This window comes from Engystomops pustulosus, chromosome 10 (assembly GCF_040894005.1).
Source record: "Engystomops pustulosus chromosome 10, aEngPut4.maternal, whole genome shotgun sequence".
Taxonomy (NCBI): Eukaryota; Metazoa; Chordata; class Amphibia; order Anura; family Leptodactylidae; genus Engystomops; species Engystomops pustulosus.
This window is the reverse complement of record NC_092420.1, coordinates 41,265,042-41,282,871: the sequence shown is the minus strand read 5'-3', so window position 1 is coordinate 41,282,871 and position 17,830 is coordinate 41,265,042. Positions and strand designations below refer to the sequence as shown.

The 17,830-nt window shown below is 43.7% G+C and overlaps 2 protein-coding genes across 3 annotated transcripts in view; one reads left to right on the top strand and one right to left on the bottom strand.

Annotated features, from left to right (window-relative positions):
* The window catches only part of SLC25A17 (solute carrier family 25 member 17), a 556,889-nt gene extending 544,848 nt beyond the window's left edge, over positions 1-12,041 (bottom strand). The window contains exon 1 of the mRNA XM_072126804.1: positions 11,807-12,041. Within this exon, the coding sequence (XP_071982905.1) occupies positions 11,807-11,815 (9 nt within the window). The 5' untranslated portion in view covers positions 11,816-12,041. The remainder of the gene's footprint in view (positions 1-11,806) is intronic.
* FHIT (fragile histidine triad diadenosine triphosphatase) overlaps positions 1-17,830 on the top strand; it is a 46,172-nt gene that overhangs the window by 8,153 nt on the left and 20,189 nt on the right. The window lies entirely within an intron of this gene.

Sequence of the window (17,830 nt, the reverse complement as noted above, 5' to 3'; positions counted from 1 at the left end):
CTGACCGCGGCGTGTTAGAGGCATTTAAAAAGTATTTGATGTCAATCGGACCCCCCCGCGGTATATCCATACCGGGGGGGTCCGCAGCTCCGATCGCAGCCCCGGGACTGCCGGTGCCCGGGGCTGCGCGATCTTCCTCCCGGTGCCGGGTCCGTGCCTCCTGGCAGGACCCGGCTGTAAGACACTGGGCATGCGCAGCATGCTCAGTGTCTTACATTACACAGTGCAATACATCTGTATTGCACTGTGTAACCTGTAAAATAGCTTGAACAAGTGATCAGAAGATCACTTGTTCAAGCTAATATGTAAGTTACTGTAAAAAAAAAGTTAAAACAATAAATAGTTTTTTAAAATAAAAATAAATAATAAAAGAAAGTGAAAGTCCCCCCAAACACCACATTTCCCTGTACAAAAGTAATAAAGTATAAAAAACACTAAATCACAAAAAAACCTCACTTATTTGGTATCGCCGCGTCCGTAACAATCTGTACAATAAATCCTAATCATAATTGGACCCGCTCGGTGAACATGGTAGAAAAAAAACCCCAAAAACTTGCCAAAAATTAAAACTTTTTATCAAATTGCTTTACAAAAAATGTTCTAAAAAGTGATCCGAAAAAGTTACAAGCACCAAAATGATACTACTGAAAAGAACAACTTGTCACGCAAAAAATAAGCTTACAACCAGCTCCGTAAACCAAAAAATACTAAAGTTATGCTGCTATAAAAATGACAATACTAAAACAAATGCAATTTTTTCTATTCTAGTTTTCCTTCAATAAAATTGGACAAATATAAAATAAACTATATAAATGAGGTATCACCGTAATCGTAGTGATCCGTAGAATAAAGATAATATATTATTGTTATGCTACAGTGAACAACCCCCCAAAAAATGCTAAAAATCCAAAACAAGAATTGCTGATTTTATTTTCCTCTACATATAAAGAGTTAATAAAATTGCTTCAATAAACTAAAAACCCACTAAAATGAAGGTTTTTTTACAGTGCATCTCGTCTCGCAAAAAATAAACCCTTATTTGTTTAAATTGCTTAAAAAATAAATAAAGATTGTATAGCCTATTCCCAACGCGCGTTGTCATAGAACGGTGCGGTGGGTAGTGACTTGCCCACACGGTACAGACACCATGATCGGGGCAAGATGGCGGCTGATCCTGACGGCCATCCATCCTGCCCCATGGACCAGAATGGTTCCGTCCCCCCCACACCCCCAGTTCACGATCCCTGCTATTGGCTCATCAATTCAGACCAGCCAATAGAAGCGAATTTACTTATGACGTCAGTAATACCGGTCACCATGTCTGTAGACACGGTGATCGGGGTAGGGTGGCGGCTGTTCCTGACTGCCACCAATTGTGCCTTGTGCTCCAGAAGGGTTTTGCTGCCCCCCTCTGTCCATGTTTGCCGCTATTGGCTGGTCGATTTGGTCCAGCCAAAAGCAGCAATATTCGTCACAATGGGCATCGCTAAGGTGAATAAGAGCAACACTTGGCAATAATTTCCCTACGGAAAACGAAGATATGGTACAAAAGCGCTGGCCGTGCACATTGTACAGATGATGCTGTACAACTCTTACGAGCTGTTCCAATGTGCAGGTCCTGCCGTATCATTTCTCCGTTTTCAAGAGGAAGGTATTAGGAAACTAATATTGGGACAAGAAGGACCAGTACCTCTGGTTTAGATGTTCCTGTGTTTTGCCAGGACAGCATTTTCCCGGTGAATTCTGCTGCTTCTAATTGTAGGACTCAATAAAGAGTCTGTTCCAAAAGAGGAGTTGGGATGGACACTATATACTACTAAGAGACCTGCGACAACTCTAGAGTGACAAAAGTTTAGTTGGTCCCTTGGTATCATCTACCTCCTTATACGCAACACATTCACAATTCACGCCCAACCTGTTGTGAATTCATTTAGGTAAAATGAATAATTGTAACAACTGTTAGGTCCCGTTGCTCCCTATAACCCTCCATTATTTCATAAGGGGCGCCACATAACGGGCACTGAACTTTCCAGAAATAATTGCAATTTCCATCTTGGACTCCACTGCACATCGTATTTGGAAACCACCTATATGTTCAAAATGCTCATTTCACCACGTGTATTACACTACACCACATATTACACCTTGCTATATTCCCCAAGGGGTGTACATTCAACAATTACGGTCACTTTTCGGGTTTTCCTCTGTTTTGGTACCACTACGGCTCTCCAAATGTATCCTGACACATGTGAAGGATTTCTGTCAAATTTGGCCACTAAAAGACAAACATCCCTCTTTTCCTCTACTGTGCGCCCATAAAGCATTTTATATGCACATGTGGGGTACTTCTACACTCGGGAGAAATAGTTTTACACCTTTTTCGGGGTTATTTAATATATTATCCCTTGTGGCTTACAAAAATTAGGGGTAAAGTGACATTTATAGGAAAATGTTCACCTTTTTTATGTTTAGGGCCTAATTGGATCATTCACCTGTAGGAGCAAATACATATATTACACATTGCAAAATTCTCTAAGGGGTGTGCATTCAAAAATTAGGGTCACTTTTCGGATTCTTATCTGTTTTATACCGCTAGGGTTCTCCAAATGCATGTCAAACATTTCTGTCAAATTTGGCTTATAAAAGGCAAACATCCCCCTTCCCTTTTACTGTGCGCCCATACAACATTTTATATACACATGTGGGGTACTTCTACACTCGAGAGAAATAGGTCTACACATTTTGGGGGGTTATTACATATTTTTATCCCTTGTGGCTATAAAAAATTAGGGGTACAACGACCTTTATAAGAAAATTTTCACCTTTTTCCTATTTAAGTCCTAATTAAATCAAACAACTTTATGGACAAATACACATATTACACCTTGCTAAATTCTCTAAGGAGTGTGCTTTCCAAAATGGTGATACTTGTTGGGGTTCCGCTCTGTTTTGGTACCACTACAGCCAGGGGCGGACTGGGAATTTAAAATGGCCCTGGAAAAAAATATAAAAGTGGCCCCATCTTATGGGCGGAGTCAAAACAAGTGGGTGTGGTCAGATAATGTGGGTGGAGTTATAACAGACAAATTGTTGGTAGATGGCCTTAATGCAAAACAAGAACATCTTTTGCTAGTAAGTGAATAGAATGTGCAAGGATTGTGACCTGTCGATCAGTAAATTATGCCTTAATTACCTTTCCCTTGTGCCATACATGTAGAATTCAGAGAAAGAATATATTGATACTGCCTCCTATGTACAGGAATAATGCTACAATAACACATTTAGAATAACACATTCAATCCTGCCTTCTATATACAAAATAAAACTACTACAATACCTTCTCCCATGTACAAGCCAACTACTATAATACTGCCTCCTATGTACAGGAATATAACTACTATAATACTGCCCCCTATGTACAGGAATATAACTACTATAATACTGCCCCTATGTACAAGTATATAACTACTATAATACTGCCCCCTATGTACAGGAATATAACTACTATAATACTGCCCCCTATGTACAAGAATATAACTCCTATAATACTGGCTCCTATGTACAAGAATATAACTACTATAATACTGCCCCCTATGTACAGGAATATAACTACTATAATACTGCCCCCTATGTACAGGAATATAACTACTATATTACTACATATATACACAGAAGCGAACATGAAAAAAATCTGAATTTATCATATACAGCTACAGAAAACACATGAGATCCTCACCTTTTGCATCCAGTGACATCAGGTGACGTCTCCCCGGATTGTACTCGTTCCTCATCTTCTCCATTAGTTCCACCATCACCTTGTCTCTTCCTCCAGGTACACAGCTTTCCTGCAGAGTTTACCACACAGACGTCTTATGTTCTGCACGTTCCTATTGTCCCTTAACTGTCCCTTCTTCTGCTACCACCAATACTGTGCCCCAAATACTGTAATAGAGCCCCCTACAATATTAGTACCACACAAATAGTGCTCCATAATGTAACTGTAATGGGAGGGATAATTTATTTCTTCTTTCTCTCCTTTAACCCCCCCCCCCCCCACCACCACCACCGACCCAACCCAGTATTGATAGAGCTCCTACTAAGACCCAGGCATAAAAATAATGGCCCCAGCCCGCCCCAGACATATAACTAATGCCCCCTGCCCGCCCCAGACATATAATTAATGCCCCCTGCCAGCCCTAGATATATAATTAATGCCCCCTGCCAGCCCCAGATATATAATTAATGCCCCCTGCCCGCCCCAGACATATAATTAATGCCCCCTGCCCGCCCCAGACATATAATTAATGCCCCCTGCCAGCCCCAGACATATAATTAATTCCCCCCCCCGCCCCAGACATATAGTTAATGCCCCCCTGCCAGCCCTAGATATAGAATAATGCCCCCCCCCCCGCCCTAGACATATAATTAATACACACTGCCAGCCCCATATATACAATAATCCCCCCCAGACATATTATTTATGCCCACTGCCAGCCCCATATATACAATAATACCCCCCACCCCAGACATATAATTTATGCCCACTGCCAGCCCCATATATACAATAATACCCCCCCAGACATATAATTTATGCCCACAGCCCGCCCCATATATACAATAATCCCCCCCAGACATATAATTTATGCCCACAGCCCGCCCCATATATACAATAATCCCCCCCAGACATATAATTTATGCCCACTGCCAGCCCCATATATACAATAATCCCCCCCAGACATATAATTTATGCCCACTGCCAGCCCCATATATACAATAATCCCCCCCACCCCAGACATATAATTTATGCCCACTGCCCGCCCCATATATACAATAATCCCCCCCACCCCAGACATATTATTTATGCCCACTGCCAGCCCCATATATACAATAATCCCCCCCACCCCAGACATATAATTTATGCCCACTGCCAGCCCCATATATACAATAATACCCCCCCAGACATATAATTTATGCCCACTGCCAGCCCCATATATACAATAATACCCCCCCAGACATATAATTTATGCCCACAGCCCGCCCCATATATACAATAATCCCCCCCAGACATATAATTTATGCCCACTGCCAGCCCCATATATACAATAATCCCCCCCAGACATATAATTTATGCCCACTGCCAGCCCCATATATACAATAATACCCCCCCAGACATATAATTTATGCCCACTGCCAGCCCCATATATACAATAATACCCCCCCAGACATATTATTTATGCCCACTGCCAGCCCCATATATACAATAATACCCCCCCAGACATATTATTTATGCCCACTGCCAGCCCCATATATACTATAATCCCCCCCACCCCAGACATATAAGTTATGCCCCCTGCCAGCCCCATATATATAATAATCCCCCCCCCGACATATAATTTATGCCCACTGCCATTCCCAAATATAGAATAATGCAGCCCCCTCTCCCAGACATATAATTAATGCCCCCGGTTCTGTAATTTAAAAAAAAAAAACATCATACTCACCCCTTTGGTGCAGTTTCTTCCCGTCTTCCTCGGTCTTCGGTGGCTTGGTGAAGAGGCGTGGGATAGTGACGTCACTGCTCCGCGCCTCCACACCAAGCCGCGGAGCTACACGGAGGCAGGCGACAGCTGACATGGTAAGTGCCAGCCTCCTCCACGCTACACAGGTCGCGCAATGACGTCGATTGCGCGACCTGTGTAGCTGGGTTTATACACAGACGCAGAAGCAGCGGTGCTGCGCTGCGTCTGTGTACTAATCAATAGTAACTGCATCGTACGATCGTACGATGCAGGTACTATGGATTATGTGAAAAGTTTTAGCGAGTGCGGACCGGCCCCGCACCAGCTCCGGACCGGCCCCAGACCGGCCCAGGACCGACCGGCCCACCGGGAAAATTCCCGGTGGGTACAATGGCCAGTCCGCCCCTGACTACAGCTCTCTAAATGCATCCTGACATATGTAAAGGATGTCTGTCAAATTTGGCTTCTAAAAGGCCAACGCCCCTCTTTCCCTTCTGAGCTTCACTGCGTACCCATACAACATTTTATTTGCATGTGTGGGGCAATTTTATACTCGGGAGAAATGCTAGTACACATTTTTTGGGGTTGTTTTATCTTTAATGCCTTATGGGATACAAAAAATAGCCGTAAAAGTGACTTTTTTGGGAAAATGTTCATATTTTTCCTTTTTGGGACCTAATTGAAACAAACACCTGTAGGGGAAAATACACATATTACACCTTGCTAAATTCTCCAAAGGGTGCACTTTCCAAAATGGTGACACTTGTTGGGGTTCCCCTCTGTTTTGGTACCACTAGGGCTCTCCAAATGCATCCTGACACTTGTAAAGGATGATTGTCATATCTGGCTTCTAAAAGGCCAACGGCCCTCTTTCCCTTCTGAGCCCCACTGTGTACCCATACAACACTTTATATGCAAAAGTGGTGCAGTTCTGTGCTTAGGAGAAATAGTTTTACACATTTATGGGGGTTGTTTCATCTTTTATCCCTTGTGGCTTACAAAAATTTGGGGTAAAAGTGACTTTTTTGAGAAAATTTTCACCTTTTTTCCCTTTTGGGGCCTAATTGAATCAAACAACTGTTGGGGCAACTACACAAATTACACCTTGCTAAACTCTCCAAGGGGTGTACTTTCCAAAATGGTGTCTCTTGTTGGGGCTTTCCTCTGTTTTGGTACCATTATGGCTTTCCAAATGCATCCTGACACATGAAAACTTTTTCAGCCATATTTGCCCTGCAAAAACGAAACAATGCTCTTTCCCTTCCAAGTGCCCCCCTGTGCCCGTACAGCAGGGTACAGTGACAAAATGGGTATTTGCATACTCAGGAAGAATTGCCCCCAACATTGTAAAATGCATTTTCCTTTTTAACCCATTGTGAAGGTGCAAATTTTAGTGTTAAATGAATCTATAGTAAGATAAAATTACATTTCTGTAATTTCACTTTCATTTATCTTTCACCCTCATGAAACGCTCATAGGGTTAACAAAATTCCCAAAGGTTGTTTTGAATATTTTGAGGGGTGTAGTTTCTGAAATGGTGTCATTTGTGGGGGGTTTCTGTCATGTAGGCCTTATAAAGTCACTTCTAACTAAATTGACCCTCCAAAAGTAGGTTTTGATGATTTTCATGAAAATCTGAAAAATTGCACCTAAAGTTATAAGCCTCCTAACATCCTAACAGATGTTTGAAAAATGATGCCAAGTTAAAGCAGACATATGGAAAATGTTAGTTATCAAGTTATTTTAGTGATATGACCAACTTTTCAAAAAGTTGAAAATTTTGAATTTTTTTCAAAAATTTTGCCAAATTTCCATTTATTTCATAAATAAATACTAAATATATTGATTAAATTTCTCAACCAGCATGAAGTACAATCTCAAAATCAACTGCATATGTTAAAGCGTTCCAAAGTTATAACCACTTAAATAGACACATGTCAGATTTTAAAAAATGGTCCGTGTCAGGAAGGTGAAAAGTGGCTTCAGCGTTAAGGGGTTAAGGAGCTTACTCACGGTATAAGACCGGTCCACACAGTCTTTGAAAAAGTCCACAAAAATAGAGAAAAATATTTTCACTATGACCAGAGCTCCAAGGATTCTTCTTCTCCCTCTTATTTTATCTTAAAACATCATCGATGAACAGCACCAATCTTCAGTGTCTCCTGCTGAAAGTATGTCACCATTCAGACTAGCACCATCGCACTCTCATTCTCCTCTTTTAATTGTATTGTAACTGGAAGAAAATATGCAGGCAGATGGTGTGGTACGTTCCAATAAGGTTAAAATTTATTCCAATTCATCATACTCACAAAAATCCATTAAAAATGCGCATATCACAAATTCACATAACGGGACGCTAGCTTTCTATCCGCCCGACCCAGGGCTTCTTCCGGGGCGTTGCCTTATGATTAACTTGTTTTGCAGAATATAGAACTCATTTTGTGAGAAATTTGCTTGTTTTCGCAAAACAAATGTAACAATGGGCAGAACATTATATATATATATATATATTAATTATTTTTTTTTGGGGGGGGGGGTTATTTGCGGTTTTTCTGGTGATTTTTGCCATTTGCCCACTGACTCCTGGCTAGTAGATATAGTGATTTAGGCTGGTGCCACACGTGGCGTTTGTTTGCGTTTGGAAACTCAAACAAAGCCGCACTCACCGGGGCGAGCCGCGGCCCGAACACATCGGCGTTTCTATGGAAACGCCTGCGATCGGGAACGAGCCGCCGGTGTTTTGTGTTAAATTAACGAAAACCACCGGCGGCTCGTTCCCGATCGCAGGCGTTTCCATAGAAACGCTGATGCGATCGGGCCGAGGCCTGGCCCGGTGGGCGCGGCTTTGTCTGCGTTTGCAAGCGCGGACAAAGCGCTACGTGTGGCGCCAGTGTTAAGACTGACTGCATCTTTGCTAGCTCCTGCCCTCAACACACATTCGTCCGTAGGACCCTGTTAGGGTAGGATTCAAGACATCCTCTTTTAGTGTGTGTTGGCTGCGTGTTTCTAATCAATAAGCATGCGTGCACATCATCAGCAATTTGTCTGAATTAATTTCTTATTTAAATCATTGCCATGGCAAATCTGCACTGCGTGAACTTTATTTATTCTACTAGATGTGGGAGATTTGGCCCAGTAGGGACCGTGGTAGCGGTGATTCGTGATGCAGTCCAAGACATTGACACCAAAGTTTAGTCCAAAACGGTTCTCGCCTGCGTTTATTCCAGCAGGTACCAAATAAAACAGCCTTACATTCAGGCATCAAACAAACAAAATCCTACCGTCTGGGTGCTCCTAACTCAACACTAAAACCAAAAGGCGTTGCTGCTTCCAGCACAGGGGTCAGGGCTGTGTTCGCTCTACAGCCTCCACTCAGAGCCAACGCTCTCAGCTCTGCTCAGCAGCTTTATGCAGCCTGATTAGGCTGCTCCCACCACCTGTGCCCAAGGTGCTGGACAACACAAACTCAGCACCAAGGCCTTGCATAGTATGAAAACCTAGGGGAAACATACCGCCCATCCACAGTTAACCCCTTCAGTGTCTCACATACCCTCCCCCTCTGTTTGACCCTGTGGGGCAAACACCTTTGGCCATCAAACAGTGGGTACGAGACAGGGCATCGGCATTCCCATGTAGTTTCCCTGCTCTGTGTTCTACTGTGAATTTGAAATTCTGTAACATTAGGAACCACCTTGTGACCCTGGCTTTCCTCTCTTTAACCTGACTCATCCAAGTGAGGGGAGAGCGTAAACTGTCGCCCTATCAAGTAATATCTCAGGGATTCCAGGGCCCATTTGATCGCCAAGCACTCCCTCTCAACTATACTATAGTTCTTCTCATGGGGTGTGAGCTTGCGGATCAGGAATGTCACGGGATGTTCCTCACCCTCCACTACTTGGGACAGGACAGCCCCTAAGCCCACGTCAGAAGTGTCTGCACAATAAATGTCTTGGTGAAGTTAGGGGTGATCAGTACCGGTCCCTCGCACAAAACCGTTTTTAGGTCGCTGAAACGCCCCCTCAGCCTCTTCACTCCACTTTACCATCACCGACCCGTTACCCTTGGTCAGGTCATCCAGGGGTGCCGCTATTGTCGCAAAATCGGGAATAAATCGCCGATAATAGATGACTCTTCCAATCGTTACTATAAACCCAAAGGAGAGTACAACATACTGAAGTAGCCCTTCAGGAGTAACAAAAGCTGTTTTCTCTTTAGCCCTGTCTGTGAGGGGTACCTGCCAATACCCTTTCATCAGGTCAAGGGTGGAGAAGAACCTAGCCTGTCCCAGCCGCTCTATCAACTTGTCAACTCTGGGCATAGGGTAAGAATCAAATTTAGATACCTCGTTAAACTTCCTAAAGTCCTTGCAGAACCGTAGGGAACCATCAGGCATGCAACGCCCACTTGGGTTGGTCGGTTAAGACTTCCGAAAATGTTGTCAGTCTCACTTTGGCGTGGACTGTTATACTACCAACTCTGGTCTCTGTTCCCTCTGTCAGAGTCTTATCTCCTCATGTGTTCTAAAGCTGTAAACTGTTCCCATGGAACTCTTCCATTACCGTGTGTGCGTCACCGCGTTATCTCATCCAGACATATAGGATTCTCTTAACTATCTATAAACTTCCGGCCAGACTCCGTCTCAACAAAATCCAGGTACACTTATATTGGTTTTTTAATCAAAAAGGAACAAAAGTTAGTCATAGGCTCTGTAATACAGTTGGGGGGCTCGTTCTTGGGGAACACAGGAGGACATCACATCATACTGTATTCTTGTATCACAACCAAATTCCTTTGAGCCCTTTTTTTTAGATTGTCAGGGAGAACTCTAAACGCAGTGATCTGCCCCCCCTTTTTGAAAAACAATTTACACTGTCTGTTCTATCCTAAGCACAACACAGATCACTTCAAGGCCAGTTCGCACACACACTGATAACACAGCTCAGGCAGAGACCAGCACAGCTGCCCCCACGATCTGACCCTCGTTAACTCCTTAAACTCCAGAAAGCAGGTACCAGAGACATTGCAACACTTTTTCTAGTAATTTTTCTCTAATTGTCAGTATAAAATAAGTTTTAAGTAGACCACCCAAACTAACAACGTCCCACATTCCAAGACCCTTAGCAAATGATTGATATTGGTGAAATATCACCTTAGCCGGCATTTGTTTTCAAACATCTGCTCAGAATCCCGAGGGGGGGGGGGGTCAGCTGCTATCCTCAACTAGTCTTTATGGCTGCCAACAGAGTAGAGTCATAGGCAATCATCTTTCAGTGGTGGCCATCTTAAGACAGTTATATTCCCTTCAAGTCCCTGAAGGATGGTAGGGTGTGTCATCTTCTCTAACCACCAGATACAGGGGTGGAGTCTGCATTCTAGACGCCATTTTTCTCTCCAAAGAAAATTATAATAAAATCTCTTTTTCTCAACTTCTTTCCACATCAAAAACTTTGAAATGTCCCTTATCGCCTGTCTCTTATGAAGGATTTCTGTCACTCTGTTCTGGTCCGTCCATCAAAGTCAGAGGCTCGAAGTAGAATCATCAGATCCTCTAACACATCCCAAAACCTTCAAACCTTCACTATTACTTTTCTTTTCAGCACAAAACTACCAGCCCTTATGTCCATTATATCAACTTGCACTTTTCCATCAGTCCTACTTAACTCAACAACCTTCTCTAACTACATCAAGCCAATCTTCTGTCTACCTACATCTTTCCCTTCTTTGCACTGAACTATCGCTAGTGCACCAATGGTTCCCTCCAGGAGGACGTCCTTTTTCTTCCGAGATTGCAGAATTTATCCCGAGACCCTTACCGTGCAGCTGCTCGCGGCTTAAGGGCTGACCTTCAAGCTCCCCGATCACCAGTTACCGAGACTTGGCTCACTGCATGTCAGTTAGAGGTTTATCAGAAGGTCCCCGCTTAACGATCTCAATCCTGTCTGAATTCCTTGTCAATTGTCAATGCTGGCCGTCTGTATCAGAACCCCAGACATTTATCCCATGTCTGCTTTTTTTCAAAGTCCCAGGCACTTGTCCCATGCCTGCTTTTCCCTGCGGTCTCTTTCTCCATTTCTCTCAGTATTGTATCTTTTGTGTGACCTTGGAACGTCCTCCCCCTCCCTTTCTGTTCAAAGCGCATACACAGCAGCCAAGGCACTTTCAATTTCACACAGAAGTGTCTAACAATACAGACCCCGATGCAGGACACCAGGTGGCTATACATGTTTATGTATCACCATTTCCTGAGTCACAGGCAAGTAGCAGAACATATGTAATCTGAAACTTACCGTGATCATGGGCTAGTCGGAAAACGGTGACCCCAAAACTGCAAACGGTGCTGGAACGAGGGGGCTTCCTGGTCCTGATCGCGAAATCTCAGCAGTGCCTCCAACTGTTAGGGTAGGATTCAAGACATCCTCTTTTAGTGTGCGTTGGCTGCGTGTTTCTAATCAATAAGCACGTGTGCACATCATAAGAGATTAATTCAGACAAATTGCTGATTTAAATCTCACTCATGCTGTCATTGCCATGGCAAAACTGCACTGCGTGAACTTTATTTATTCTACTAGACTATATAGAAATTAGGAAAGAAAGAGAAGGGGGCAGAGAATTCCCAGCTCATGTAGTATCTTGATTGGAGAACTTCTTTTGACGTCAGGATGAACTTTTATTGACAATCCTTAGCTTCAAAACTTTTCTGTCTCGGCGCCATCTTGAGTTCATTGTTTCTATTACAGAACTTTTTAGGAAAATAAGAAAAGTAGAAATTACAGGATTTGACCTATCAGCTAGGTTTACCTTAACAGCCCAACCCAACGCATTTCATTTCTACCATAAGCTCATCAGGGGTCTTAAAAGGGGCATAATTATCTAGATTGTGTTACACATAGGTCTCTGTGGTGTGCACACCGGCATAGTACTAGCCGTGGCGCGCGCCGCTGCAGTCCCGTTTATATCGCAGATCTTGTGCTCGTCACTGCCGACGAGCCCACCTAAAACAGCCAATCAGCTGGTAATACATCATTTGTGACACGTTTCTGTGAAAGGACTGCATCGTGGGAGGTGCCGACATTAGCCAGACCTGCCAACGGTCTGGATGGGGAGATCAGAGTACGAGGATTTGAAGGGGATGCAGAATACAGGTATAGTTCTGCCCGCACTGACAATCCAGAGATACCCCAATATCTAATGCCTTGCGTACGTCCAAGAGCAGGCACCAGTCGCAGGAAAACCGCTTTTCTGCAGCGCCCTCTGTTACCTGTGCCATATCAAATAGGTTGTGCTGGCTTAGTATGGGGTAGGAACGATGTATGTGTCTCACGATGTATGTGTCTCACTTGTTTATGCAAACGGATTGGTTGATACATAGAATGAATCTGAGATGAGTGCAGGTTATCACTAGGAACAGCACTGCTTCCAGTGCTTTTATAACAGTAATCCTGGCAGTTTTCTATACATCTTTCCTACAGCTGATGTCTGTACGGCATTCGAGGTGTGACTGAAATACATAAGGCATTGAATGGAATGATATATTAAAGATTAAATCAGATTGCATCAATTTGCAAATTTGGTATTATACCCAAAATGTGGGTGCATTGTATAACAATATTTACAGGGATGTCTGGATTGTATATCACAGACATCAGAGGTCCAGAGAGGTACTGTTAGTGGAGGGGTGCTTGTTAAATGTGTCCCCTATATTTATTCAATAAAGCTTGCGTAGGAGATAAAAATCATTTATTCCATGCGCCTTCCTGGAGTTGATTCTAAAGGTCAATTGGGCCTCTTTCCTAAGGATCATTCTGTCCCAGTCCCCTCCTCTAGCTGATGGTCTTACTTCCTCAATGCCTCTAAAAGATATTGCTTTCTGATTACCCTGATGGTATAGCCACATATGCTTAGCTACTGGAGTATTCTTCTTTAATGTCCATATGTTCCTGGATCCTTTTTCTAAACTGTCAGAATGTTTTCCCTACATAGTCCGCAGGGCTTGTGCATGTAGCTACATATACCACTCCTACTGAGGAACAGATGGAGTATCTCAAACCTGTCCATCGTAGATGCGCTTGTTACATATTTGCAAGGTGTTATCCATTTGCATGCTGGACAGTATCCACAACGGAACTCTCTTTCGGTCTTCTTTCTAGCCATGTACCACTGGGTGTGGGGGGGGGGGGGTCAATAACCATGGGCCAATAGGTCCTTCAGATTTCTCCCCCTTCTATAACTTATTGCTGGTTCAATGGGAATTATTTTGGCTATCTCTTTGTCATGCAACAGGATGTCCCAGAAGTTGATGATGATGCCTCTGATTTCTTTATTGTTGCCATATGTGCATAGTCTCCTATTGGGGGAGCTTTTGTACCTATCCTGTGAAGAGAGATGGTGCATGAGGAAACCCTTCCATCTCCTGAACAGTTTCCCCATCAGTTTGGACTTGGCTCTCTCTGCTTCCAGTTTCTCCAAATGGAAGAGTTGTGCCATTTGTTCCAAAACTATCCCTAAAGTCTTCTGTGTCTCTTATATATGGGAAGTGTATTTGGTCACGGTGACTTCTAAGATTTTTTCCCTTTTTTTCAAAACTGGGTTCTGATGCAAAGCACCTTACCTTCTCAATAGCAGCATTAAGTTGTGGTAAAAGTCTATCTAGCTGGACTTTTTCTTCCTCAGATAGAATGTGCATCAGTCTAAGATTACTTTCTGTAGCCTTTCTTTCCCACCTCACTTTGATGTTTGCTGTCTTAACATGATAGCTGGGAGTAGGGGTATCCTCAATCCCCTCTAGTCTCTAGACTGTGAAATTCACACCATGAGCGCTTGTGTTCTTTGTAAAGGCCGGTAAATATTGTTATACAATGCACCCTTATTTTGGGTATAATACCACATATGCAAATTGATGCAATATGGCGTACCGTATATACTCAAGTATAAGCCGACCCCAGTATAAGACGAGACCCCTAATTTTACCACAGAAATCTGGGAAAACCTATTGACTTGAGTATAAGCCAAGGATGTAGCATACAGCCATCCAGCCCCCGTGTAGCATCCAGCCTGCCCCCATGTAATATACAGATAAAAAAAAATTAACTTAATACTCACCCTCCGGTGTCCCCAATGTTCCCCGCGGCTCTCCATGTCTCCTCTTCCATCTTCTCTAGCCAGCAGAGTCACGTCCATGCGATCTTCCGGCCGTCGCACACTGCGATGCAATGCTGTTGCCGCTGATGACGTCATCAGCGGCAACAGCATTGCATCGCAGTGTGCGACGGCCGGAAGATCGCATGGACGTGACTCTGCTGGCTAGAGAAGATGGAAGAGGAGACATGGAGAGCCGCGGGGAACATCGGGGACACCGGAGGGTGAGTATTAAGTTTATATTCCATGACGGCCCACCTGGAGGATTACCCCTTGACCTCTGCAGGGACAGGAAGAAGAGAGGTTAAATGTCCCTCCCCCTGCATCCCTCTCCAGTGTTCTTCCTGTCCCTACACAGGTCAGGGGGAAGAGAGGGTCTCTCTCCTTCTCATCTCCTTAGGGGGGGGTGGGAGTGGAGGGGTACGCCATGGAGGCGCGGTACCTGGTACTAAGATCCTCTCCGGGCCTCGATCGGGTTCCTTCCTGGCTGACATCAAGGAGAGGTGTTTGGTGCAACTCCTGCGGTCTCTCGGCGATTTACGGTAGCACCATGTGTTCCGGCTCCCGACGGTGGAACGGAAAGGCAAACAAGGCAGGTGGAGCTACCCAAAAGGAGGTAGAGGGAGAGGTTACAGTTCCTCTCCAAGTATCCAGCCCAAACCTGCCCGAAAACGATGACACCAGGGTGGGGGGGAAGACTTGCTCTTTTCCCCTCTCAATGGGAACAAAGCATAAAAAATGCATGGATTCTACAGGTTGTACAGAAGGGCTACAAGATCGACCTAAACACTCCGCCTCCTCGAAGGTTTGTGACAACAATAGCTTCCTCTCCACAGATGCTTCTTCTCATGTGGAGTCCAATCCCTGTTAATCAAAAACGTAATATCTCCTGTACCACCCCATCAACAAAGGAAAGGATTCTACTCTCCCCTCTTCTCAGTTCAGAAGCCGAATGGAGCCTACAGAATGATTATAAATCTAAAGAATCTAAACACTCATATCAAATACAGAAAATTCAAGATGGAGTCCCTAAAGTCCACAACACCATTAATCCTAAAAGGTGCATCTCTATGCACCATAGACCTGAAAGACGCATACTACCACGTCATCTCTCGAAGATACCTGAGATTTGCGATCTTGTCCCCAGAGAACCAAGTGATGCACTTTCAATTCAGAGCTCTACCAAGGTGGTTGTAGCAGTTTTGAGATTAAAAGACATACTATTGATCCCTTATTTAGACGACCTTCTTCTAATCTCCAGCTCAGAGGAAGTTCTATTATCCCAGAGGGACACAACTATAGCAGTCCTAGAACATCTAGGTTGAATAATAAATTTCGAGAAATCAAACCTTCAACCAAGCACCAAATTAAAATTCCTAGGAATTTTACTGGACTCAGTGCATCAATGCTCTTTTCTCCCAGAGGAGAAAGTCCAAAATCTCTTTTCCCAGGTTTCGACGTTTCAAATCAGACAGAAGTGTTCGGTCAGAGAAGCCATGAAACTCCTCACAGCCTGTATAACCTGCGTTCCCTGGGCTCAAAACCACACGAGAGACCTTCAGAATTGGATCCTTATGTCCTGGCACAAAAATTTAAACCATCTGGAGAGGAAAACCAATATTCCCCTATGGGTGAAAGATTCCCTAAACTGGTGGAAGACAGCGGAGAATCTAACCAAGGGCTTAAAATGGAACAATTGGCCAATAACATCTATCTTGACAGACGCAAGCAAGACAGGTTGGGGAGCAAAACTTCCAGGAAGACTGGTTCAGGGCCAATGGTCCCAATCATAAAAAAACAGATCCTCAAACTACAAAGAATTGAAGGTGGTTTGGGAAACCCTGAAGGTATGCTCAAAACAACTACAAGACCAAAACCTCAAAATACTATCGGACAACATGACCACAGTGGCCTATCTCAAACGCCAAGTAGGCACACAGCCAACATCTCTTCTCAAACTATCAAAACAGATCTTCCTTTGGGCAGAAGAAAATGTCCTTTCCCTGACTGCAATCCACCTGAAAATATCAGTGAACAGGGAATCAGATTTTCTAAGCAGGCACGCTCTAGATCCTCACGAGTGGTGCTTAAACAAAGAAGTGTTCTTCCATCTAGCTCCGAAATGGGGAACACCGTTAAGATCTATTTGCCACCAGAGAAAACAGGAAAGCGGACCACTATTTCCCTTTAGTAGATAGTCTGGAGTGCTCTTCTATGATGCCTTCAGTCACGGTTGTCACGTAATTCTAGCTTATGCCTTCTCTCCACTTCCACTGATTTCAAGGACGGTGCAAAAAATAAGACAAGATCTCAAGATCATTTTGATAGTACCTTTCTGGCTAAAGAGAAGCTGGTTCCCAGCACTAAAGTACATGGCATTGGAAGAACCAGTTATTCTCCCTCAAAGGAAGGATCTCCTATATCAGGGGGCAGTTTATCATCCCAATCCAGAATCATTCCAACTATCGGCCTGGATCCTGAGAAGCAAATGTTGAGAGCTAAAGGTCTCTCAGAGGAAGTCATTACGACATTACAGGCAAGTAGAAAGCCAGTTACTTCAGCTATCTACCACAAAATCTGGAAAGATTTACCTCATTTTGCTATCCCGAAATTCCTAATCTGTCTTCTCCTAACATACAGCAGATATTGGAGTTTCTTCAAGCAGGTTTGTCCAAAGGACTTTTAACGTGCTGGTCTTTAGGCCAAGTCTCAGCCCTCAGTGTCTTCTTTGATGTCTCTCTGGCTGACCATAGGTGGGTAAGGCGTTTTCTTAAAGCATCCACTAGACTTAGACCTAACTGTCCCATCAAGACTCCTCCCTGGGATCTATCGATACTCCTGAATGGTCTTATGCAAGGTCCCTTCAAACCCCTAGAGAGTGCAAGTATAAAAAATATTACATTAAAAACTGCCTTCCTTGTTGCTATAACAGCTGGAAGATTAGGGGAAATTCGAGCACTTTCCATAAACGAACCCTACCTGAAAGTTTCTGATGATAGAATATCTCTAATGCTTGATCCTAGTTTCCATCCCAAGGTAACAACAGACTTTCATCGTAATCAGGAAATTATCCTCCTTTTGCCAAAATCTAAAGGAGAAGCCAAATGGTATACTTTAGATGTGAGAAGAACAGAACTACACTATCTAGAAATAACGGATAGCTGGCGAAAAGATTC